The 27,355-nt window shown below is 39.5% G+C and overlaps 1 protein-coding gene across 4 annotated transcripts in view; it reads left to right on the plus strand.

Annotated features, from left to right (window-relative positions):
• Nucleotides 1-27,355, plus strand: part of LOC139946972 (uncharacterized) — a 145,324-nt gene that overhangs the window by 108,684 nt on the left and 9,285 nt on the right. For all 4 annotated transcript variants that reach the window (XM_071944768.1, XM_071944769.1, XM_071944770.1 and 1 more), the window contains 6 exons: nucleotides 1,996-2,115; nucleotides 17,337-17,416; nucleotides 23,276-23,449; nucleotides 23,900-24,094; nucleotides 26,126-26,364; nucleotides 26,826-27,020. In XM_071944768.1, the coding sequence (XP_071800869.1) occupies nucleotides 1,996-2,115; nucleotides 17,337-17,416; nucleotides 23,276-23,449; nucleotides 23,900-24,094; nucleotides 26,126-26,364; nucleotides 26,826-27,020 (1,003 nt within the window). The remainder of the gene's footprint in view (nucleotides 1-1,995; nucleotides 2,116-17,336; nucleotides 17,417-23,275; nucleotides 23,450-23,899; nucleotides 24,095-26,125; nucleotides 26,365-26,825; nucleotides 27,021-27,355) is intronic.

Raw genomic sequence — 27,355 nt, forward strand, 5'->3', positions numbered from 1 at the left:
CTTGTTGAAGTCGCAAAACAATTATCTGCGCATTCTCCAAATCAAACCAAAACTAGGTAACTTTTTCTCCAACTTGAACTTCCGCTCCTTTGCTTGTTGAATTTCCTGATAACGTAGAACAAAAAAAACCACAGAGCATCCTGACACTAGTCGAACTCCAAGGTTGTAGAAGTCACAGGTTTTGTCAGCAAACCTCGACCATATGCCCCAACGAAGTTCAGTACCTTCGCTTTTGTCATTGCCAAAGAATCGCAGCATTAGTACAGGAGGTTTAGCTTTTCGTTCTAAAACAGTCCTTTGATTGTTTGGATAGAATGTTGATGCGTTTACGGTGGTGTAAGAAAATAAACAATTTTTTTTTGTGGCTGGTGGGGGATGAGAGGCCTCAGGGGCTGAAGGTACTTTTTTTGTTGACAGTCGAAGCATGGAGGTTGAAGAGAGTAACTGTGTGGTAACCTTCTATTTTTGACGCTTCCACAATCTGAAGCTGTCAGTCGTGCTCTTCACTGAACGGGCGAGTGGATCTTCGATTTGAAGTGAACAAGTTTGCTGTGGATATGTGTAGTTTATCTTGTTGACAGTGGAAATTATTTCTCAAACTGTGTGGTAATTAACCTACTATTTTGTACCCTTCCACGATCTGCAACTGTCAGTCGTGCTCTTCACTGAACGGGACGTGTGGATTCTTTGATTTGAAGAGAACAAGTTTGCTGTGGATATGTGCAGTTTTTCCTGTTGACAGTGGGAAATCGTTCTCAAACTGTGTGGTAACCTATATTTTGTTACGCTTCAACAATTTACAACTGTTGGTCGTGCTCTTCACTGAACAGGAAAGTTGTGGATCCTTGATTTAAAGTGACCAAGTTTGCTGTGGACAGTTTTTCGTTAAACCAGACGTGTTTTTTTCTCTTTTTTTTCTTTTAACCTACAATGTTGGAGTCTTCATTTGAATCGTTGGTCATTTTGGTCAAACTGAACAAGGAGTCGGATGTACTGGACAAAGTTTTGCTGAGAGGGGCTTTTCATACAGGAGCTTAAGCCTGCAGTCCTTTGTCCTGGGTGCCCTGGAACCCCCGGAACCCCGGAATGGATTTAATGACCCTGCTTGGGGCTTTTGGAGATAAAATTAGAGCATGCAGACGGCCATTTTGAATTCTGAATGATAGTTGTATTGTCGCCATAGTGAGGCTTGGTTCCAACTGGTGCCTTAGTGCCCTGGAACTCCGGAATGGATTTATCGACCTTGCTTGGGCCTCTTGGAGATAAATTGAGAACATGCAGGCAGCCATCTTGAATTCTGAATGATAGCTGTATTGTCACCATAGCGAGGCTTGGTTCCAACTGGTGCCCCGCTGATTGGTTTTACCATACCACCATGGTTTTACAACAGTGATTTGAAATGGGTTGTTGGTGAACAGAACCGAATGATATAAAGATGGATATGAGTTGGGAGAGTCAGTTTGGGCTCGGTCTGAGTTCCTTAGAGTTGTATAAACCCCTGGAGGGTGGTATTAAGGAGTGCCGGACGAAACCGAATACAGTCTCAAAAAAAAGTAGAAAATGTTTTGAACAGGTGAGATGAAGTTAACAACAATGTAAATGAACTATAAAAGAAATTTTCTTCCAGTTTAGAATTAGGCTGGTCTAAAATGGCCGCTATGGCTACGGGTGGATTGTCGCCTCAGCATGCATTAAGTGTAGGACATCCTTAGCAACACCATTGGCACCAGTCATAGCCGTAGCCGCCAATCGAATACGGCCGCTGATTTTGTATTTCAGTAAGCCTCTCTGTGTGTGTTTGGTGTTGATTTGGGGGGAAGTGTTTGCTTCAACTTACTGCAAAGGTCTTGGGTTCGAATCCTACCGGAGTTAATATACCTGTGATTTTGTTCACAGAACTCAGGAAAGTACTGACACACATGGGTAAAAAATCATATGTTTATCACAGATGCACATTTAACACCTATTAACTTGCTTTTTTTATTTTATGTTAAGATGGTGAAGGACCGTGAGGAGGAGGTGACTGTCGTTGAGAATGAGACGAGACTTCAGCAGGTTCAGGACAGATTCCCACACGACGATCTCCAGCTCATAGACAGAGACGCAAAGTCACAGGTACGTGTTCTCATTATTTCAATCCAGTCGCTCGGGCGAGGCTAGGGGGGGGGGGAGGATGTTCATGCCTCCCTTCTTTTTGAGAGAGAGCGTGCCTGTATATTTGGTTAGCAGCGCCATGAGTGTATCTACTTGCTGGGTAGATGTTCTTTTGAGAATGTGTCGTGCTGTATAATTTCTACTACTGCAAAGAAGTTTTTTATTTTTTTAATTCGGGAGACTTCTCTTCTATCGCAGAGTAGATTTTTATAATTTGGGAGACTTTTCAGCTTATTAACTTCTGCTATACCCGGGCGAAAGTAAGGAAATACAATGTAGGAGGAACAACCATCTCGCTTAGTGGATTTTTCGTTATTAACTTTACTACTGTGGAGTGAGTTCTTAATTGGTATCAATGTTTTGAATAGCTTGCTGTTTTCTTTTTTGTTTGAAGTGTCGCAGTGATAGTAATCCACCTTTCGTCAAACACACTTTTAACTGTATTCTGCAATACTTACCGAATACCTCACACTATAAACATTATATAAAACTTTGTAACGTATTTTGTTTTTCTCTTGACTGAAAAACAAGTTTAAAACCATGCATTGTACTATTTTTTTCAGAAGAGAAAATGATTTTTGTATGAATAAATTTCCAGTTCAAGTAATTCATATAGTTTTACCCTGAGGTAACACCAATGCATTCCTTTGCCTTTTCACTTTTTCAACAATATCGATTGCGTTCATTCTATCGCTTCAAAACCCTCATCAAAAACTGCTTCATAATCATAGCCTAAAGGCACTAGGAAAATTGCTTAACTTTGGAAATATCCAAGATGAAAAAGAAATGTGACAATACACTACTTTATTCATAATTAAAGTGGTTTCAATACCATTGTATAATTTACAGTCACCTTTCTTTGACCTTGGCCATGGGGTTCTGACTGGAAAATTATTTACTGCTTTCTTTCAGATTTTATTTTATTTTTACAAAAATGTAAACTGAAGTATTAATTTGTCCACTTGTTTCTTGCAATGAGACCCACCTGGATACCCACCTTGATAAAGGGCACCTATTGGGGGAATTGTAAATTTCTATTGGAACATTTCCAGTTTGAGTGCTTCGTGTTTTCCCTCTCACTCTCAGGCAAGGAACTTTTCAGCTGATCAGCTGATTTCCTCTTTTTCTTTTTAAAATAGTGCCATAGAAAACTGAAAAAAAAAAACACTGTACAAAAAAGTCAAGTGTGATAAGTCATTTCCTCTCTTTTTTTTGCAATTAGAAAGTTGCATACCAGATTTATGGCATTGCATGGTGAGGTATCAATATATATTGGGTTTGCATTAACACCATGTGGGTGTCTACTTGTGAGATAGAACTTGTTCTACAGAGAACTGTCTTGTTATATATTCTACATGTACTACTGCGTAGTACATTGTTCGGATTTTCCAGAGACTTCTCGGTTCTGAAAAGAACTGTCCTGTTTTTTAAACTACTACCTGGGCGGAAGGTGGAAAATCGGCTTGGACTACTACTTTAGCTTACAGGATCATTAATAACTGTACTACCATGGAGAGAGTTCTTAATTGGTCTCAACGGAAGAAAGTTGCAAGTCTGCACTCTGTACCCTGAAACTGAACCGAACTGAAAAAAAAAGTAGAGTGCTAAATGTTCACCTCACCGTGACATTGCCGTATTCTTGTATTAATTGGCGTGAACATCCCACACCATCGGCTTGCCCATTCAGCCTCTTCCAACCCTGTCGAGGCCCCACCTCTCTATCCAGGCCCCAGGCCCCGGGCTTCTCACTTTGTGGAGAGAGAGTGAAACACCATGAACTTGTATAATAGAGGATGTGGTTTGTCTTTAACGCTCATAATTCCATACGAAACCCATTATGGTCAAGGATTAGGATTTTTCTGTAAATAACTCCAGGCAAACTTGTGGTGAACTCATAAAATGTTTTGGTTTTGTTTCGTTTTTCTTTTCTACAAAAAGAAAGTGCAAGGGGAGGTGACGCACAAAACATTTACCGTATCCCCCTTATTCATTCTGAAATGTTTGTGGATTGTGCCATTAAGCTTTTGTAACAGTTCAAAAGGCTTATTGTTAAAAACCGTCATGCCACCTAAACAAGTGTGTTTTTCTCCGAACCTGATCAACATGGTTGGTGAATTCCATCCTAGTGGCACACTTTAAAACCACTGCTTTGAGAACACTGCTATGAAGCTTTTAAAATCACTTTTGTTATACACTGATTAAAACTCAGTGTAAAGTTCCTGAAAATGAGGGTCGCAATGTATGAAGTATACTGCCACAGCGATAAAAGATGTTGGCAAAAACTGTTTTTTATGAAACAGCTCCTATGAACACAGTTATTAATGTGCCTCATAAAGTTCGTGACAAGCCTTGTCTGAAGGGCAACAGGCTACAAGACAAAAATACCACACGGTGTAGAGTAGTTTTTGTCACTGGTTCCCTCATGCTTTTGCTTATTAATAGCAAGGACAATTTTTTGGGGTGAGTATTAGTTTTTGTTCGCTTAGCTTCTGGTCAATGATAAACCATTTAAGTCTACCTGCCGTTGGCGTTTACAAAAGCATACACTTAGGGAAACAACTCATTTTTCTGTTCCTCCCTCGATACTTTGAATGCAAATTATTGACCGCCGTCCCACCAGCTTTTCTGAAACCTTTTGTCAATCATCTTGTAGCGCTTATTGATTATCTTCTGATGCGGCTGATGCAGTCAAAATCTCTGTATCAACTTCCATGGCCTCTGGTATTGTGTAAATTGTTGTTTTATCCGACAGTGGGGGTTTGTCGCTTGTAATTGTGTTTGGTTGGATACGGCACTCTTTCTCTCTCTCTCTCTGCAAGGAAGAGAAAAGAAGCGTCGGATGCTCGGCCTTGGGATTGGGACACGAGCCAAGTTTTTTTAGTCGCTGTATTGAAGATTCACATTTAACTTGTGTTCAGAGACAAGCCAGCGGGACTAGGGAATATTTTATTTTGTTCATTTCACTGGTCTGTCGGCTTTAAAAAAAATTCTTTTTTACTACTAAGGCTTCCGTGCGTCTTTGTCATGTGTGCGGGACGTGTAAGTTGATGTGGCCTTTCTCTATGCTTCCCAGTATAAATAACAAAAGGTTCAAGTAGTAGACTTAGACAGAACTGGTTCTCATGGACCAATTCCATAAAGCTGTTCTAAACACAAACACAATTTCTTAGCACAGAATAATGTTGCTAAGCATGAACAGGTAACCAGCCAAAATACCACATAATGGTTTGTGACTGGTCCCCTGATAATTTCTGCTAAGCAGAAAATATAGCTTTGAGCTTGGGTTGTTTGCTAACCAGCTTTATCAACTTTTGCTCAGTGACCATTTTTGTAGAGCTACATTTAAAGCCACCGGAAACTATTGGTTATTGTCAAAGACTAGTCTTCACAGTTGGTGTATCTGAACATATGCATAAAATAACAAACCTGTGAAAATTTGAGCTCAATCGGTCGTCGAAGTTGCGAGATATTAATGAAAGGAAAAAACACCCTTGTCGCACCAAGGTCACATGAAGTTGTGTGCTTTCAGATGCTTGATTACGAGACCTCAAACTCTAAATCTGAGGTTTCGAAATCAAATTCGTGGAAAATTAATTCTTTCTCGAAAACTACTCCACTTCAGAGGGAGCTGTTTCTCACAATGTTTTCAATCTCTCCCCATCACTCGAAATCGAGAAAGATTTTGTGATAATAATTATTTTGTTTGAGTAATTACCAATAGTGTCCAATGCCTACCGACCACAATAATAACTTGACAGTTATAGTCTTCCAACTAAAGCAACAAAGAAAACCTGTACACTGTCCCCGAGAAAGAAAAGTTGAATGTGGATGTTCATAATATCTCCTTTGAGACTGCCTGGAACTTAGTTGCTAATAAATTGCCTCATGTGACATGGCCCTATAGGACAATTAGTATCGTATGAAGTTTTAATAAATCAACTCCCCTCATAATGTCTAACACGTGTGCATTGTTTTAAAACCATTCCATTGTGAAATCTTGGTGACTGGTTGACGTTTTTAGGAATTTCAATTGTTCATCAATCAGATGGGGATTCCCAGCGGGGCCTTTTCTTTCCCCCAAGTTGTTGATTCCAAACCAACGTACTTAAAGGCAAAGTATACCTTTGTTTTGTTTGGAACCACTGAATTGTTAAGATCCCTTATAAACGTAGAGGTACAAAATAAAACTGACATGTGAAAATGTCATTTCAAATGGCGGTCACTTCTTTGGGATATCGCTGAAAATTCGGAGCGAATATGTCCACGCAGGAAAAATAATAACTAGATAAGATCATATAACCTGATCTCAGTTTTAGGGCATAAAACATAACCATATTTAATACTTCGAAGTGAAATGTTTCTAAAAATGCTTTACATGTATACTATCAAAAGCTGCTGTTGACATAAGCACCTTTCACACAAAAGCAATTTAGCAAGGGCCCCTTGCTAAATTTTAACACGGTTGTAAACGTTTACAGAATGTACCTCGTGTGAAAGGGCAACAGCTGTTTTTTTACTGTCCAAGTTCTCTTGCAAAATCTTGTCAAACATTGCTACATTTCACAGCCATGCTTAAATTATTAGCAGAGGACCCCAGTCAAAGTTGTCGTGTGAATAGAACTTTATAACCAAAGGTTTGTGTTACCAAGAGGTTCACTCCATTGTCTGGCAGCATTAATCTTCGAACATGAAGGCTGTACTAGAAAGGAAGAAGAAGGAAGCGTATACATGTACCTTCCCTTTAACAGTTTTTGTTTCATTGTTCTTTCTCCGAGGGTGAAATCCCAGCGGTTGTTCAGTTCTAGAGGCCAAGTTAATCATTCAATTGAACCGTGTAATAATGCAATTTTCTGTTTTCTGTTATAAAACCGGGAAGTGGGTCGGCTATAAAAGTGGGGCCATATTTCCTGTCGGTAACTTCAGCCCATTTCTTGGTCATTTTGACACATTCAAGTTCCTCATTCTTCCATGGTTAAGCTCAAAGTTGAAACTTTTGCTTATGCCTCGGGTTACCAGCCAAGGATATCATTGAAGTGTACATTGGATTTAGTAACTGGTTGCCTGTACTTGAAGTACTTAGCAACAAATAACCGCCTCATAAAAATGCTTGCAAAGTTGGATTTCTTTAATTCTGGTTCCTATTTCCCGACAGGGATGCTGTAACTCTATCTGTACAGGCATTCAACTTTTCAGCTGATCGTTGATTAAATTAGCTGATAAAATTTACAAAGACAAAGTTCCTTTAATTGAAAAATAAAATGAAGTCGCTGTGAAATTGGGCCCCCATCCTTTGACTCCTATTGCTGATTTGTGTGGGGTAATTTCAAACCAGTGTGTATGTGTACCAGGGTCTTGTATACATTTGCCCTATCACCTTGTGCAATGATAGCCCAAACAAACCACCTACAACATTAAATGTATCAGGTTCGCTCAATGATAGGTGCACCCCCCCCCCCCCTCCAATGGTATGAAGCCTTTTATGGCATCTGAAAGCACGTAATTCTATACAACATGGGTTTTTTTTTCATTTGTTATATTTTTGCAACTTTGATGACCAATTAAATTGAGCCCAAATTTTCACAGATCGGTTATTTTATTAATGCACTTGGGAGACACCAAGTCACACTTTGAGGATACTTAATTTTACCAAAAATAATTTACCCAAAATACATAGCCCAGCTTTTTTTTTTTTTTTTTCTCTCTTGGGGGGGGGGGGTCTTTTTTGTCAAAGTAATTTGTAACTGCATTACCTTATCTTTCAATAATGTTTGTATGACGTTTGACTGAAATATTTTAAGACCCAATCGCTTAGCGTAAATTAGTTTGTGGACTGTTAATTAAAATGACATACCCATTGCAGGAATCAGATTATATTAATTACCAAAGAATGCAATACATAAAATTTTTGTGAACTCCTTTGTTGACTTTGTTGATAAATATCACCCTGGTGCCCTGTGGGTTAAGTTCAACTGATCTAAAGATAAGGATACCTTGAAGTTGTTTACACAGGTCATCACTTAATGACATTAAAACAATATTTTCTTAACGCCAGTTTGCTTTTGCGGCTTTGTGGCTGCGCAAACTTGTCTGAAATGACACACGCCTCAAAATATAGGAATGTAAAATGTTAATTTGTTGTCAAAAAGTAGCATTAAAAAAAAATATTCCAATTAGGATTTTCCCCATAGATAACAAATTCGCTGATTCCAATTTATATTTCATTCCGGTTTTTATTCACCAAACAGAAAGTCCAAGGACTGAAAAACTACCTCTATCCCAAATGAAGGAACACAGTTGATAAGCTCACATGGCAATATTTTATTTCACCTGATGTACAGTTTCAATTTGAAGTGCAGATTTTCTATAATGAAAATCTTCCGCAATGCAATCCGAAACTGGAAACTAAACTGTAAGGACATGTGGTGCAATCACCTTCAGAATGAGCTTGGTTTACAAGGTGTGGGGTAGATCTGTTTTCACAACAAATCCAGTGGCCTCCTCATTCCTCAAGGCCCCCGCCCCCCCCCCCCCCCCCCTAAAAAAAAAGGCAGAACTGCTATCACTACTCAACATAAATATCAGGGAGCCAGCAAGAAGACATTACCCATCACATAGGTGATTTGGCTGGTAAACTGAATCTTCTAGTAAGCAAATTCTCGGTGAAGTGTGAATTGGTGTTTGAAGAGCATTGTGCCTGTTTCAGCAACACAGCCCAAGCTTCCAAGCACTACCATCACCCATGTAGACCAGCATTAATGGCATCTTCTCCCAGCGTGAACTGTCAGGATTCCTGGTTGTGAACCAGCTGATTATGAAGTTAAAGGCAGTGGACACTATTGGTAATTACCCAAAATAATTGTTAGCATAAAAACTTAACTTGGTAATGAGCAATGGAGAGCTGTTGATAGTATAGAACATTTGTGAGAAACAACAGCTCCCTCTGAAGTAACGTAGTTTTTGAGAAAGAAGTAATTTGTCACTTAAATATTGAAAGACTTCAGCTGAAGCCTTTTATTGTGCATCTGAAAGCACACAATGTTTGCAACATGTGTGTTTTTTTCTTTCCTTATTCTCTTGCAACTTCAATGACCAACCGAGTCCTTATTTTCACAGGTTTGTTATTTTATGTTGGGATAATACAGTAAGTAAAGTGAGAATACGGGTCTTTGACAGTTACCAAAGGTGTCCAGTTCCTTTAACGTTATGACTGGTGGATAGAGGGCAGGTTGGCCAGTGTTATGTTTTGATTGGGTGACAGACAGGTCGGTGATAAGGAGTCCTGGTTGTGTGTCGTCCCCCCCCCCCCCCCATTGTTTTAGTGTGTTATTTCATCATGTCATAACAGCGTTGATTGCTCTGCTGATGGGATGTGAATAGTTTGGGCTTGAGTCAGTTTTTCTGTAAGCTAATTTTCTCAACATTTGGAATGAGGGAATTCTTAATTGTTTTAATTCAATGAATCTGCTGGTTGTAGAGAAAAGGTAAGTAGAATGTTTTGCTGTCTTTGAATGATAAATTATTTTTTTTTTTTATTTTTTTTTTTTTTATTGGCCAGGGTTTTTGGTTAGTTGGGGGGGGGGGGGTGGTTAGGAAAATATGTTGTACCAACAAATGTAATAATCTTCAACAATAAATCGTTATCGCGAATAATGTTAACTCCTTATTAACTTGACAGTCACTGGAAGAGAAATGGGTTTTTTAATGGTACATTAGCCTATCCACCTCCAATAAAACCGTAGAGTAGTAAGTAAGTAAGTAATATCCTATTTGCGATATTGTTCCCTCGTGCATCTAGTCAAAGTTGACAAGTTTATTTCACTGCCCTGTTCCAGACATCAACTTGCCCTTAATCTAACCTATCTGGTCGAGGAGGGAACAAAATATTTTTAAAATGTTCGCCTAGAAATGGGTTTTTAGATGAAGAAAAAAACGAGTCACGCCATATTTTGAAGTTGGTTTGTATGGTGTGATGAGTTTGTTGTCAGTGTGTATGAATTCCGACCCATATCCGATTGTTGGAATGTTAATGTGAGCTAGCCGGAAGCCCTCTCATGAGAGAGGACTTGTAAGTGGTTTGGGATATATTTCTAGATTGATGGATTATTTCATCAATGGGTACATTGTGTCGGTTGGTCATATTTCAAACGGGGCACTCTGCACATTTTTGTTATATTTTTATTTTATTTTAAGGAAGACATTTTTGTTGTCACTACACACTTGAAGGAGCTTTAGGGGAATCTTGAATTTAAGTCTTGAACAACTTGAAATGTATTCTTTGAATTAGGTGATAGTGGAAAAACGTGTCACCCACAAAAATGATTGAAACTACTAGGCTGGGGAACTGTCGAGGGATAGTTAAAAAACATTTCAAGATTGAAACTCTTTGGTTGGGGGAACTGAAACGGGAAAGGAAAAACCTTGCACCAAAGAAAGTTTGAAATTCCTAGGGTGGGGGAACTGAAAAATAAACCCTAAAACCGTGTTGTCCAACAAAGTTTGGAATTCCTATAAGGGTGTGGGTGGAACTGAAAAGGGGAAACTAAATAAATGTGTCACCCAAAAGAGTTTGAAATTCCTTGGGAGGGGGGAACCGAAAAGGAAAAACTAAAAACCTTGTCACCCCAATAAGTTTGGCATTCCTAGCCTAGAGTGGGGAAAATGAAAAGGGAAAGCTATTAAAAAAATATGTCACCCAAGAAAAACCTTGGGAGGGGGAATTGAAAAGGGAAAGTAGAAACTGTGTCACCCAAAAATGTTTGAAATTCCTTTGGAATCCTAAAACTAAAACTGGGTCATCGTTTAAGAAAGGAACAGTACCTTTACTCATCGAAAGGAAATTTTGTCAACTTAAGACATCCGTCTTTTTGGGGGGTGAGAACACTAGATGTTAAATATCATTTGTTGTCTTGTTGGGGTTTACCGTTGTTCAGATTGTGTGCAGGGCCTTGTCAGGATTAATTTAAGCCGAGAGCGAGTGATCATTCATCGTCGGTTTTCTTCCTTGATGAGAGATTTGGTCGGTTTATCCCTCGCGGGCAGGATCAACCCTGGGCTTTTGTCTCGTTCGAGAAGAAGAAAAAAAAGAAACTTTGAAAACAAAAGAACCCAATCTCATCCACCAGTAGCCTTGCGTCTGAGGCTAGTGTTGTTAGATCCTGGTACTCACCGATAACAAAAAAGTGTATTGTGACAGGAACTTTTGTGAGTGAACAACGATGACGTAGTCAGGTGTAAAAAGAGATTTGAGTTTGGCGGATATTTTATTCGGTGTCGGGTGTCATTATGGCCTGAATGGACGCTCAGAAGGTCGTAGCGGCTGAGACAAAGATGGAAGTTTGATTTCGGTAGCGGAGAGCATGACAGGATTATCTGATGACTATGTAGGACAGTCATGTAGGTTTTCTTCCCGTTAGTGTGGGGGTGGGAAGATACTTTGAAATCATTTCAAAGCGTAGCAAAGTGGCGATTGGTTACAGAAATAAATATACATCTACTGTCCCGAAGAGTAAATCTTGCATCTGGGGGGGGGGGGGGGCAGAAGCTCATCCTCAGTGTCTAAGAGGAATTTTATTTTTTCGTTCCCGAAACAAACTTCAACAAAGTCATTCTCGCTTCCCTAAAAACCACCATAACATTACATAATATTTATAAGGTGCTATTCCATAAAGATCATAGCGCACATTAAAGCTATTAACATGGAAAAATGTGAGTCTGTAGAACTTTACGATGTAGATTAAGTAACAGACTCCCTAATGACAGTAGGTTTGCTCGGGAACATTCAAGCGAGTGACACATCAAGTATGGACCGAAGAAGTCAAGGAGGGTGTAATGTGACAGTAGTGGAAATATATCCAGTAGTTTTGTTCAAGCATTTGAAAAGAAAATATTTTCTTAAACAGCAGCTTACTGTTTTTGTCTTTTTTCAAACTGACTACTCTCAGAGGGACCACCTCGCACTGGAGGACAGAGTTTATTGTTTCAAGTTGAAGTAGGGTAATTAGATAGGCCTACAAGGTGTTACTGTTGACCCCCAGAAAGAAACATGAAGTTTGTTCTGTTGGGAGAGAGCTCTGATGTAAGGAAAACTTGCGCCACAGGAAATCATAAATTGTCTTCTAAGACACTTGCTAATATACACAAGCAGAGACATATCACAGGTGTGACTAGACCTTCTGACACCAAACTCCACATATTACTCTGTGATTTGTTCCCACCTTGGGGTTGACCTCCATGTGACCTTTGGTGACCCCTGACCTCAGAATGGTAGGGGGATGATCCGCAGGCAAGGCTGTTGCACTACCTTAGCCTGAATAGTACAGTTCTGTCAGAAGACATAACACCTAAGGTAAAGGCAATGGCTTTGCAATGAGTTTATTACTGGGTGAGACCATGTGAGACATCCCTGGTGAAGATTTGTTATCGCTCATAATGGCGACTAGAACTCTGGCTTTTTGTCAGGCAGATTTGTCAAAAATGTTATAGTCTGCTGTCCATCATTGTTAATTCCCTGATGACGATAATGGTTACACCAAAAAGAGATTTCATTGTATGTTACTCTTTTTAGTTTAAATGACACGTTTGTTTGGGGTTTTGGGTTTGTTTTTCATGCAAGATTGCCCCAAAACAAGGCTAAAAGCCACTCTTGGTAGGGGGTTACCAGATGAAACATATTAAAGATGAAAATATTTCAGGGGAGCTGAAGGTAGGAATTAACATTCCTCCTGAAACCTAGAACAAAGAAAAGCAATTTGTTACAAAAAATAGGTTCAAATGAGTCTTTAATAGTGCCTTGTGTACCATGTCCTTATGAAGAGGTAGCATGTAGAGGGCGCCCTCACAATATTACCACCACATTTCAAAAATAATTTTCCTCTTGTACATTTATAAGTATGGTACCCCCACCTAAAAAAATCCTCTAAACAGGCATTATATTCTTCCTAACTTTTATCTGGGTTTTTGCCATCGGAAAAATGCTAAAAAATTGTGACTAAATAGCTTGGAAAGTCTATATAATTTAACTTTAAACCATATGAGCAAGTGGGTCAGCCCTTGTGCTGAAAAAAGTTCCTACTTTCTTTTTTTGAATGACCGAATATCATGCATGTCTAACTAAAGAATTCCTGAGATTCCCAAAATACAATGCAAACACAATAGGGGGAGAGGGGTACACGGTGCCGTGGATCGAGCACTGAATGTTTGTTCATCCCTGACACTCATCTGCGAACAGTGGGTGTCCACGTCTATGTCCGTGTCCTACGTGCAGTTGGATAGAGAGAGGTGGGGGGGGGGGGCGAGGTCGTACTACATACCCAAACAATTCATTGTCTTGGGATTCAGTCACAGATTTTTGTCCGTCTGTGATTCAATCTAAAAGGATTTGGGTGTTGTACTAGTAGGCCTGGATTACTGGGCAATGGGTACTCCAAATTCCACAACTTTCACGGACAGAGGAAGTGCGGATCATGTTGTATACAAATTGTTCTGTGGCATTTCTTTTTTCTTGTCTAGTTTTTTTCTTGTGCGTTTTTTTTTTTTTATCTCAATGGAAAGGTGAATGTATGAGGATATGCCAGTCATTTATTGCACACACGTGCACATTCTTTTCTTTGATGCTGTGATGGAATGTTTGGACAGTTTGACCAGTGTGGGGTAAGGTAACCCTGTGGGGCTGGATATGGTCGGTCTTTTGAAGGCGGATTGAGGGCGGATGCTAGTGGTATGTATTGCTATACAATTTACATAATATTCTTAAGACTAGCTTGAACTAAAAAGGCAACAAGTGGCATGTCGTGGCCGAGCGGTCAAGCACACCGGGCGAAAGTTTCTGCTGTTTCTGGTCAGCAGAGGGTTCAAGTCCTGGTCGTGATGCTTGTGTCCTTAAGCAAGACACTTGACCATTATTTTTCTGTTCTTCGGGTGGGACGTAAAGCCGTTGTTCCTGCACGTTGTGTAATGCATGTGAAGGAACCCAGCCTACACTTCATATTGTTAAGAGAAGGGGGTTTGACCCTGTGTTTCTGGTACCTTGTACATGTACATCCCTTAAAAGGTGTTCCACGTTCATTATAATCTCATCATTCATAAAAACCTGCTTTTAAAATAGTGTCTTACTCAGTTCAAGCGGCTTGATGAACACCTTAATTATTGGTTGATACCTGCGCTGCAAAAGACTACGTTATTAGTGTTACTGTATTTGCTGAAATTTATTTCAAATGTCAACCTTTAAAAAAATTCTACACCTCTTGGCAAAAATGACCATTTATTTCAGGGCCACAACTCCCAGGTCACAATTGGGCAACATTTTTAAGCTGTATTCCTCTGTTTTCTCCTTGTGTAGTAGTTCAGGACCATTAGGCTGACTTTGTGATTGTCCTGGTTTGTTGCCTGAAAGCAAACTCCTCATACTTTACATCTCAGTAAACATGGTGATATCACCACCCAATCTTGGATAACATCAACAGCGTAATTATCCATTTATCCTTGAACGGGATCCATTATTGATACAGTAAAGTTGTCTACATTTTCAGTCTTACAATTACAAACGCTCTTGTCACACTACTCTATTTTCCTTGGGTTGCCCCCAGGGAATAGCAGCAGGCAGTTTTCAAACTGATTGCTTTACCCCTGATCTACCCTGACAAATTGGCATACCTCACAGGGAATAGCCACCCCTGCTCTGGTGTAGGAGTAAAGCCCGGTTCATACTTCCTGCGAATGCGAATGCGAATGCGATGCAAATTTGACGTGAATTTAACGTCACAACTCCCCTTTCGCTGCGATATTCGCAAGAGAGTTGTGCACAACTCAAGCCACTGCGAATTTCGTTGCGAATTTGTGACGTCAACACTTGTATCGCATTCGCATTCGCAGGAAGTATGAATCGGGCTTAAGCGGTAAAAACCTGGGGTATTCCTGAAACGTGTAATCAGAACCCCCTGTAATAGGGACACGGTGTGAACGTGCGACAGGGTTACCATGCTATGGGGTAAAAAATGTCCTAGAGCCTCCCCTAAGGGCTGTGATCCATGGGGATAAGAGATACAGTGTGAAGAGGGGTAAAGAGCATGGGGGGTGGGAGGGAGTGGAGACCATGTAGGCTTTAACTTCAAAAGTTGTGACAAATGTTTATACTTAAATAATGTATATTATGTGTTATTTGGCCTTTGAGAAAGATCGACTCTGCTAGTACAGTGCTAGGGTCAAAACGCCAGGCCATTAATTTTTGGTTGGTAAGTTGTTTGCAACAGCTAATTCTATTTTCTCATGTATAAATTTGAAAGAACAAAATTTCTGCTTGAGTGGGGATCGAAGGGGGTGGAGAAAAGGAGTACTCTCTAGATTTCAATTGGCAACAGCAAATAGACAATATTCTCTGTTTTTTTTTTAACCTTCACTAAATCTCTGAACCGCCCTGGATACCTGTCTCGAACCCTGTCCTAAATTCTTCGTGTTGTCTTGTGTTTAATAAACAAACACAAGGAATAAACAAATACCAGGTTGATGTTTACTGAATCGAGTAACAATGTGGCATTCTTCTTCAAACTGGTTTATGTTTACTGTCTGCCTGTATAAATGGAGAGGTCTGGAAAGACGTGATTGTCACATCTTTAGCCGTAGGGAAATGTACATTGAATTGATCCCATCACTGTCTTTATGTTTGTCTGTCTGTCTTTCTGTCTGGAGACAAGCTTTGAGAGGCTGGGACTTGACCCTCCCATGCCCCACCTTGAGGATTTTTTGGAATGTCTCTTGTGATTTAAAGGCACTGGACGCCTTTGGTAATAAAGTGTCAAAGACCATGCAGGGCCACATTTCATGCAGCTGCTTAAATAAAGCACAAAATATTGCTGAACAAATTTCTGCTTACTAGATATGAGAAGGAAACCAGCCACAGATTGTACATTTTTATATGGAAGTTTGGCTGGTTACTGTTTCCTGGTAATCACAATTTTGCTTTTTGTGCTTAAGCTGCTCTATGAAATTGGGCCCTGTATTCTCACTTGGTGTATCCCATGATATGCATAAAATCACAAACCTGTTGAAATTTGGACTCAATTGGTACTCAGAATTGCAAGAGCATAATGAAGGAAAAACGCACTTGTTGCACAAATTATTGTGTGCTTTCAGATGTTTAAACAAAATGCTTCAGGCCTGAAGTCTTTTATTATTGTAGTGAGAAATTACTTCAGAGGGAGCCGTTTCTCACAATGTTTTATACTTACAACAGCTCTTCATTGTTTCATACCAGGTTAAGTTTTTTATGCCAACAGTTATTTTGAGTAATTACCAATAGTGTCCACTGCCTTTTAACAAGATTTGGAATGACCGATGCACTTGACAGCGCCTTGTGGTACTTCAAAAAGTTGAAAAGCTGCAAGGGGTTCTTCTCACAACCCTGGGCGAGAACAAAAATCTGACATACTTTGTAACACGGATAAAGTCTTTAATAAGTAGTACTGGTTCCGTCTTGTTTTAGTACCCCCTCAACAGAACTTAACATCTTCTTGAGTGGCCGAGTCATTTCTTGAGAATGAAGAGACAGGGTCCATTGTACCTAGAGCACCCATGGAGGTTGTGTTTATACTTGAAATAGCTCCATAGTGAAGAGGTTATGTTTCTAAGTTCCAAAAGGGTTTGTTTCCAAGAAAACAGGCTGTAACCGTCACAGAATATGAAAGTCCTTGCCGTTTGTTTTGGGGTTACTGTTGGGAAATCGACATCGGCCCCTTGTCCAAACTTCGTACTGTGAGCAATTGGCAATTGCATTATTTAGTTTTTGGTGGCGTCATCCCAGACTAGGTGCTTGCGAGGTTCATTAGGGTTAGTGTACTCAAGATTTCATGCCCTGGGGCCTCTTGTTTTACTGTTTTACGTGCTAAGCAGGGCCCATACAATTTCATAAAGCTGCTTATGCACAACAAGCAGCTTCTCACAACAAAAAGATGCTTACCAAAATATGGTTACCTGCCAAAATGCAATTTCTCGTGAACAATCTGTGACTGCTATCCTGATAATGTTTGCTTGTCAGAAACTTTATGATAATTTTTTTTTTCGGCATCTTAAAATGATTTTTTGGGTTAACAATTACAAAACATGTGTTCTTTACTTGTAACAATTATTGTTTTTTCTTGTCTGACATTAAATCTAATGAATGTTCTCACTTCTGATTATCTTTTCTGCAGAGGTTTAAAATTCTTGCAAACAGGAGGAGGTCGGCACCATCAACAGCCCTCAGAACTGCATTCACTGGTAGCAAGAAATTGTAAGTAGCTCTCCCTAAAAATTGAAAAATAAATTCTACCCTAACAAACCTTCGCCTTCCTTTTTCCCTTTGACTAAATCATTCGCACTTTCACATTCTCTCTTTACCCTACCACACTAATTCAGACTTTTTAATGTCTGGCTGATAAACAAAAAATGATGTGTTTTGAGAAAGGTAGGGTTTTATCTGAATTCAGACTTTTTAATGTCTGGCTGATAAACAAAAAAATGATGTGTTTTTCTCAAAATAAAATGAGTCCTGCTCTTTGATCTACATCTCTGGCACTGATGATACTGTTCCACACAAGCTTTTTGGAAGCTTTAGCTCCAAAGGTTATCAAAAAGTGGAAATGCCATCATTTCAATTTACCTCCTTAGATCTGGATCCCAGTTTTAGACTTTTTGTCTACAACTTCATCTGCAAACTAAACTCTAAAGCCTTCATTTCCCCTTTTTTTCCCCATCATTCACATTATTCACTTCTAAGCCTGTCTTACAATCGCTCCTTTCCGTATGAACTTCTAAACTTTTATTCCTTGGCTGGTCGCCAATGAAAGAAAATCCACCCGTACTTTTGCTGACGTCGGGTCGCTCACTACAGGCATGCCAAGAATTGAAACAGAATCGGACAAATTGGAGAAGATTGGAGAGAGAAAGGCCAGAGAATATAAAAGCAACAAAACGCAACTCCCAAATAAACCTGTACCTATGATTGTACATTTCCTTGACTGTTTTTTTTTCTTCCTCGAGGGGAAAATGTTTCTTAACTCAAACAAACTTTACTCTGCCTTATACAATTGTAAACATAAAGCTAAATTTTCTTGACAATTGAACGCTGGAAGTCAAAGTGGCTTTAGTCGCTGAGAGGTCGGTCAGTTCCCCTGGCGTACCAGCGGGGTACCAATCAACGGTGTGTCACTATGGATTACCGTTGTACACTGTTCTTTCGTTCTCAACGAAGCCGTTTATAAAATACAGGCTCCTCTCTTTGGGATTGACTAGAATTCCCCCTTCTCTCCTCCTGCTGAAACTTTGCCAACTATTTCTGTGGGAAACTTTCCTCTTTTTGTCACTCTTCCTCTCCCTCTGTTTTTTGTTGTTGTAATTGATACTTTTTATTTGATGCACCATTACGGAAAAGTTTCTTTTTCATTTCTATACCAGTGGTTGGAAAAAAGCTGTTACAAACTACTGATTAACCTGAAAGACCGCTTGTTTATAAATGAAAAAATAGTAAAGGCCCTATCCTTATTTTGTAGTAACTTAAAACATGTACATGTTTAAGAACAAATTTCTGGGCACAGTCCTATAGTCTGTTTTGGGGTGTTGTTTATTTTGGTTTTTGTTTTTTAATTTTTTTTAAGGAATTGACACACTATCTTCTTTACTCTCTGATTTTATCCTTTTTGGAGGGGCAATAATCAAACACTAGTGTAAGATAACTGGTAGATGATTGGTTGACCCCCCCCCCCCCCCCCCTCATGAAGTTTCTGGCCAAAACTTTCATATTTTGGTTTAAAAAAAATAAAAATAAAAACATGTGTCAATGCTATTTTGTGTTATAGAGGCTAAAAGCATTTTTGCAGAAAAACTACTTCAAACTTCCCATTCTGTTTTTCTTTTATTACAAAATGTTTTGTTAATGACCATTAATGTCCATTAAACCGATTTCATTTGTTGAAACGTCTGGGCGCAAATGGTCGTTAACTGTCTAAATTGATAAACAATCCACTTCCCCAGTATGCAGTCCTTTTCTATGTTGTTGAACTTTGACACCATATCTACATCTATCACAAATCAAACCGTGTGTGTTTTCCTTTTGATAAGTTCATCGGAATTGTTGCTTTAATCGATCAGCTTTTGATATTTTTGCAAGTTTTTTTTGTCCTGAGAGGGAAGCACAGCCTAGTTGAAATACCTGAGTCCCCCCCCCCCCCCCGGATTCTTTTTGTATTGAGGTATGAATGTTTGAACAGTTTGTCCTCATGGCTAAAGTTAAATACATATTATTTTTTCTTGCTGTGTCATTTGGCTTCATACACTTCACCACAAGAGGGCGCTAGTCCAAATTTGGGTGGTTGTTAAATGATAGTTTGTTTCTTTAAATGATAGTTTGTTTGTTAATGAGGGGTTTTTCAGTTCGAAGGTAAAGTTTGTGCAGGAACCTTTCACAAACGGTATTCATTGCTTGGTACTTTGGTTGGTAACTGGTTTCAGCTAAGCAAGATTGTTAGGACTAGCCTTAAGTTTTTAATAACTGCTAAAGAGTCTTAGGACTGGTCCTAAGATAGGACTCTCTTTGTGAAATTGACCCCTGTATTCATATTGAGTATTAGGCCAAGTTGCACGTAGCAAGCGCCAGTCAAAACCAAATACTTAAGACACATGCCTCAGTTATCATCCATGCCACTTTGTTTCAAGTAGACATGTCTCACACTGCAGAAGTATTTTTTGAATGACACAAATTTGTGGGAAATGTGTCAAAATAAAGTATAATACAACTTTCAATACAGCCAGAGGGGTGGGAATGCTAGTTGAGTGTCACTAGGAATTACTAAAAATTTGAAGTTTCTGTAGTTTTTTCTTTTTTTCTTTCTTTCTGTTTTTAGTTTTTTTGTTTTTTTTCTGTTCTGTTCTTTTTTCCTTTTCATTGAGGGATGAGCTCCTGGTGGTTTTCTCTGTGGGGAACGAAGGAATTTTACCCATATTAGAGGGGAACTTGATTTAGTTTCAGTGTAACTTGAAGGGCAACGATTTTGGACAATCCTTTTGTGGTCAATGACACAAGCCAAATAGACCTTTCAATGGCAATGTCACACAGCCCAGTTTGTTTGCCAAACGAGGGTGGGAAACTGTGGTAAGCCGTAAATGCAAAACAAAAACGGGAAGCGGTACGCTACAGTTTGTAACAATTTCACACAGATATTCAAATATAGTGATGAATTTGTTGAAAACTATGAATGGGATAAATATGGTTTTCAATTTTGTTCTCATATTCAAGATTTGAGATTTATTTTTTATTTTTTTCATTTTTAGGCCCCTTAGAAATATAGACTTTCAATGACTCTCTATGACAGTATGAGGCAATTCAAGATTATATAAAATGCAAAAAGATGCATAGCAGTTTTACTGTGGAGGCCTTTAAGATTGCCACGTTCTTCTAGCCATAACAAAAAGTGCCCCACCCTGGAAAAATTTAAGTTGAAACTTAAAAACTCTCCCGTTTAGTCACCCAAGGCGTGTGGAGACTACATTGTACTATGCAACTTTTAAGAACCATTTAGTATTTATTAGTTACATAATTACTCATTTATTTGTCGGTACATTTCGAATAGATGTGAGCTGGGTTTTAATACGGGAGATTAAACTGTCAATAGGAATTATATTCAAGTCTTATTTTTCTTTCTGTAACCTGCAGTGTCATCAAAATACACACATATCCCCCCCCCCCCCCTCTCTCGAAGGGTTAAAAGGCATTAATTCATTCTCCATTGTGTGAACAAATTTCGCCCCTAAAACTATTGGCTATTGACTGCCTCGTGTTAGGTGACACAGATAAAATAACCCATCATATCGTGGTGATGAGCCATCCCTCTGTTTCCCGCTGAGGCTCGATCACCCAGTGACGGGGAGAAATGTTTGAGGCCCCTCTTAAATATAGACTCTGAGCCCAGTTTTGTTCCGGCCACTCAATAATACGGGTCAGCACTCGAGAAGAGCCCAAGCAACACAGAGGTGTGTAAACATGGCTGTTTTTGTCTGGGTCCTCCTCTGTCAACTTTGCCTTCGGTTTAGACAGCGGGTTAGTGTAAATATAACGGGCTGCAGTGCTTGTTTTCCAAGCTCGTTTGGGAAGTTTTAATCATTTTATGATAGGCTTGAGAGAAAAAAGGTCGTGTTGGGAGTGTGAGGTTATAGATCGTAAACTGGGTGTTCTTGTCTTAACGAGGGGGTTATGTACGACTGAATGCGAGGAGGGTTATTTTGTGCCGTCGTGTGTAGATTCCCTGCTGGAAGATTTTGCTTGGAATTATATTGATTTGTGTGGAGAACAAAACATCCACACTGTCTGGATGATGTCAACGGAGAATACTTACCCTTGAAGATGGTTTCACAATGTTGATCAGTCAGCAAATCGTCCAGTGCTGGATTTATCCAAATACAGTTTGTTTTGTATGGACTCCTCGTGAAAGCCAGATTTCGAACCCATGTGTCCCCCGGACAGCTCGACGACGTCCGTAAATAGATGTTTCATTCTTTGAGGAAGGAGGATTATACTTGAGAAACTTTCGGCAAACATGTCTAAGCTAACAGCGTCGGATATTTGTGACTCCAAGTAAGTCTGTCAGTGTCAGTCTCAGATGTCAGAAACCCCAGACAGGTTTCGGATTTCAGAATGATTCTGAAGTCGACTGTTACATTTAATTATTCATTTACTAGTTACGGTATGCAGTAGATTCCCAGAAATGAGAACTAAATGGCTACACATGTTAGCTAGTTTTAAACCATAAAAACAGAGAAATAACAGGGATTAAAGACAAAGCAATTATCTGACTTTTTTCCCCCTAAAATTTTTCTTTTCCTAAAAAATTTTGAGAGAGATAACAACAATCTGCCATTGTTTTCCTGATTATGATTTGATCAGGGGTGGATTTCACAAAGTGTTAAGACTAGCCATCGTCCTAACTTATGACTAGCTTTAAGTTTTGAATATCTCCTAGGACTAGTCCCAAGTTAGGACTAGTGAAATCGACCCCTGGTCTCATTGATTTGAAATGTTCTGTTTATATACAACCAGTCCTTTTCAGACCTTTTGCGCGGTGCTACTCCAAAACTCTTTATATGTTATTTCCCACTGTGTGTTTAAATTGTACCACCCAATAATGGAAATGTGGTCCTCTCTTGTTTATGTTTCCTGTCTATTGCTATTCTATTCATAAAACTGCATCATCGTTATCAAGCCAGGTCCCATCCACTAAACCTCCGCTAGAGCCCCCCGTTGTGCTACTCCGAATCTTTCTATATCTTATTTCCCACTGTGTGTATAAAGTGTACCATCCAATGTTGAAATGTGGTCCTCTTTGTTTCTCCCGATGTTTCCTGGCTATTGCTGTTCTTTTCATAAAACTGCATCATCATTATCAAGCCATCCACTGTCAGATGTAAGCCTCCGTATTTGCGCTATTTCCTGTATCATATTGAACTTTATTGTGGGAACAACTCCCGCACAACACGGTATGGCCTAACAGAAAGTCATAAGCCCTTATGGTTGACTGTGTTTGACAAAATTGCACACCCCTCTTCCCCCCCCCCTCAAACGCACTTGTATCACTTGACGGCTGCATGCTGCTTGCGTTTCCTAAACTGAACTGAAAACTAGGAGACTGACTTCCATTTGAGAGATCATGTAAAGAAGGAAATCCTTGAGTATCATTGTTTAAAGGGAAGGTACACATTTGGTAATTACTCAAAACAAATATTAACTTAAAAACTGACTTCCTATCTGAAAAAAATTGTGCACTGTAACTGGCCCAAATATTGAATCTCAGTCAATGCGATTTCCGTCCGTTCCCATAATAGCTTTGTAGTTGCAGGGATGTGATTCTCCGTTTTTCACTGGAATTCTTGGTTTTTCCCCCTCAAAAAAGATTAAATTCATGAAAACAATTAAGCTAAAACCATATAATAATGCCCCAGATTGCAGAGTAGGTCTTTTAAAACGAAATATAAATGTTATATTGGGCTTCATGCTCGCAAGCTCGCATGCTTTTCGCGTTCAGCCTCAACAGCCTATCACATCCCTGTAGTTGAGATGAGATGTCTAACTGTTTATAACCTAATGTACCCTTTTTTTTCTCAGGGGCGGTGGGACACCCTCCTCCAGCGATCTACAGTCGTTAGCGGAGAACAATGCCCAGAATAATAACAACCGTGTCTATGTGATGGAAGGTCCTATTCAGATGACCGGTGGTGTCCAGGTACAGAGTAGATACGTCTTCCTCTTCAATGATGTCGTCATCATCGCCAAACCAAAGTAAGAGTCACTTAGAATTATTTGTAGATTCTCAGTGGAAATTGTCTGTTCATCATCAATATTTAATTTCGAAGCTGCTAGGTACTGTCCAAGATTTCCAGGGCTCTGCCCAGGTTTTCTTTGGTGGTGGAAAAATGTTTCCCTGGAAACCATTGCCAGATGGATCAGTTACATGGTAGCTCATATAAATAGACTCAAACCAAAGAAGTGCTCAAAATTAATGGCTTTGGATACCATTTTTACTGGTAAATACCCAATTTTACATTTTGTTGAAAACCTTTGAAAGGAAATTTCAAGCGTAATTTTAAAATGGTGTTTTAAATTTGGCCAGCAGATCACTGTTTAGGGAGAACACTGTTTGGGGAAAGCACTGACAGTTAAACCAAATTTTGTTGGTTATTACATCAATTAGATCAGTTAATGTTGCTTCACGTGTTGTCATCTTCACAGCAAATCATGCACAACGTTCCGTCTGAAGCAACGAATCAGAGTCAGCGAGCTATGGCTGGCCTCGTGCATCGACGATGTCATCGAGATCAACAAACAACCCGATAGGTCCTTTGTGATTGGCTGGCCAACGACCAATTGCGTCTGGACGTTCACTTCGGCAGAGGAGAAAGAAATCTGGTGGCAGAGTTTGAAAAAGTAAGAAAGTTTTAAATGAGAACTATCATTGGATTTCATTGAAAGTTTGTATAGTATTTATGGTGTTATGGACGAGTGGTTTAGAGCATCAAATTCCTGTTCTGGTGGTTTAGTCATCAGGGTTTTGGGTTCGAATCCTGGTCAAGACACTTGTGTGCTTGAGCAAGGTCCTTATTATTGCTTCTCTTTTGCCCAGGGGGCTGTTTACTCCACAGGGAGCTGAGAAATATTAAAGGAATGTTATTGGCCCAATGACTAGGGCACTAAGAGGGAAAAAGAAACGAAACAACAATTACTGGATTTCTTCCATTCATAATATTTATTTAAAAAAAATTCAACTGTTGCTTTTTTATTCTATCATTATTTAGGCAAATTATTTTGCTAAAAGGGCATCTTTCATGCCCTACTGTCCAATTTCCAATTTCCTACTTTTTTAAACTATTTTTTTTGCTGGGTGCCATCTTATAACCAATAAACCATTCACCCCCTCACTGTATAAAGCAAGCAACGAGTTCAAAACTCCATTAGACAATGATTAATTTTGAACTTGGCCAAAGTTTACCTTCACACATAAAATAATAACTGGCCATTTATTAACACCACTCCTTTATCAAGCAGTATCGGGGCATCGCCCTCCGTCCCCGTCTCTCTGTGTTCCCTCTTGACCTTTGCTCAGTTTTTATTTCCTCGCTCCAACAACGACCAGCATTGTTAAAACACAGAGGGTTATTAAATACCCACTATTTACCCCGATGATTGATAGTTCCTAGAGAGAGGTGTTTGATCATAAGTATCCGGGGCGCTTAGCCGAGGCATTTTGATAACCATGTACCACTTGTCATAAAAGGGATAATAAATAGTTCTTGTGAAATGTCAATTACAAGTGTAAGTGGGGCTTGAGCGCTTGGTAAATTAGCCTGTTGCGTTTCGATTTGCTGGGTTCTTGACTGATGAACGAGGGCTTGTAAAATTGGTGTGCGAAGAATTTGTTTTTATTATCACTGGGTATTTGACAAGGAATCCACAATGTTTTACATTATTCGCTGCATGGGTATAATACATGTTTGAGTTTTTTTTTACCTTTCACACGAGAGCAATTAAGCAAGGATCCCTTGCTAAATTGTAGCATGGTTTTAAAATTTAACAAAACATGCCTTGAGAAGGACACAAAATGTTTTACTATCCAAGGCCTCTTGTATTTGTTTGTCAAACATTGCCTCATTTTACAACCACGCTAAAACGAAGTAAGGGACCCCCGTTAAAATTTATGTTAAAAGCAAGTGCCTGAGTAAGAAAGTGAACTGTGGGCTGGCTACCTTACGCAACTCCAACTCCAACCCCGTAGCAATCCTAAATAGAATGCCCATCACTGACCTGATGAACCAAAACACAGCAGTGGGGGGGTTGTAGTAGGGGTATTCTAAGGGAATGGAATGTTGCGTCTTCTGGATCACAATTGGCACACTGTACAATGATCCACTCCTAACAGTCCTTGGACCATCAATCCCTTCGCACCCAAGGACAATGTTTTACAGCATCATTATTTGTAATAAACTATCACCTCGCTACAACAGCCTGATTTATGCCCTATTGTGGGTTCGCCCTGGTGGAGCTTTAAAGGGGGAAATCTCCTAAATCTTTGGCATGTCTGTTTTTGGATAGGACCTTGTTTGGAGGGTTTTAAACAATTGACAGCCGCCAGGAAGGGGTACGCGGTCTGCAAATTGTTCACATTTTTTCAAGAGATTTTGTTTAAAATATACCGGTGCCCATTGTAGTTAATCTTGGAAGGTATATATAAGGTGTTCAGAAGCATTTTTTTTATTATGCATTCCAAACTTCAAGTGGGGTAATATTGGGACACTTTGATCATCGGCCGTTCTTTTCAGAGCAAACTCTACATCAGAACCGACAGTACTCAAAAGAGATTCACAAGTGATGCTACTGCAAACCTCACCTGATTAAAAGAACACTAGATTTGCTTGGGTTTACTTTTTCTCAACACTTCAAACTACGTTCTCCATTCCTCAGGAATATCACTGCCCAGCGAGAGCACGAAGAACCACGGACAGTAAACATCAAAGTCCTAAACAGCGAACCTCAAAGCACAGGCTCCGTGCACAGCAAGACACTCCAGGTTAGCAGTACGGATACGGCAGACGACATGCTACGGACGTGTCTACAGCAGTTCCATCTTGACAGCGCCGTGCCGGAGGAGTACGGGCTGTGGGTGCAGTCTGGCAAGGATTCGGGCCAGTACCCGCTAATTGGTGGGTGAAGTCTTTTTGTTTGTTAAGTAGACGAGGCAGCATTTTCTTTCTTAAAAGTTTCTTTCTATGCAGTTGATATGGCTAAATAATTAAGAAGTTTTTAAGAAGTTACGAAACAAAATGTTTCTTTTTTCCTGCTTAAGCAGCTAAACCAAACCTGGGCTGAGATGTTGCTAAACCATTTTTTATTTTTTTATTTTATGAAAGGCATTTTTCTACAGGTTTAGCATTTTGTTTTGTACCTGCTTCAAAAACTGTTTGATTATTTAGCTATCATTGTGTTTTGTCACTGTGGCTTTCTACTTCTTCTTGGTTTTGAGTGCAGCCTTCAAATGCCGGACACACTGGTGTGAACCCCTTCTCTTTAGCAATGATTTAGTGTGTACTGGGGTCTTTTGCGTGCATTGATATTTTTTATATACACAGATTTATTTATGTCTTCTTTTCCATGTTTTGTTTAGGTCATGAGATCCCGTACGCAATCAAGATGAGCCATCTTAACGAGGCGTTGTCAAAGAACAATAACTACGGAGACCTTCTACCCGGCGAGGATGATGGGATGGCGTCAGCCGCCATTGATGAGAGCGCCCTCAAGCAGTTTAAATGTCAGTTCTTCCTGAGGAGGAAAGGCAACAGCCAATTAGGGATCAGCGTAGGTAAGGAGAAGAATTTGAAAAGTGGTTTTTAATAACAGTTTTTTTTCTCTAGGATGTCAAAGCCTTTACCGCACTGGACGCAATTTGTCAAAGACCAGTATTCTTACTTGGTGTATCCAAACATATGCATAAAACAAGATGTCAAGTTTTCCATTCATTTATGTCATCCCCTTAATTGAAACTTTACAACATTTCTGTGACTTTTTATTATTGACACAATGTGCCACTCTTTAACACTGTTGGTCGAGCTTCCTGTGCTTTTTAATTTATTTTTGATGTGATAGTTGTCTTATATTACTTGTGTCTTTACCATTGTAAATTGTTTGCTATATTGT

This window comes from Asterias amurensis, chromosome 14, assembly GCF_032118995.1.
Source record: "Asterias amurensis chromosome 14, ASM3211899v1".
Classification (NCBI taxonomy): domain Eukaryota; kingdom Metazoa; phylum Echinodermata; class Asteroidea; order Forcipulatida; family Asteriidae; genus Asterias; species Asterias amurensis.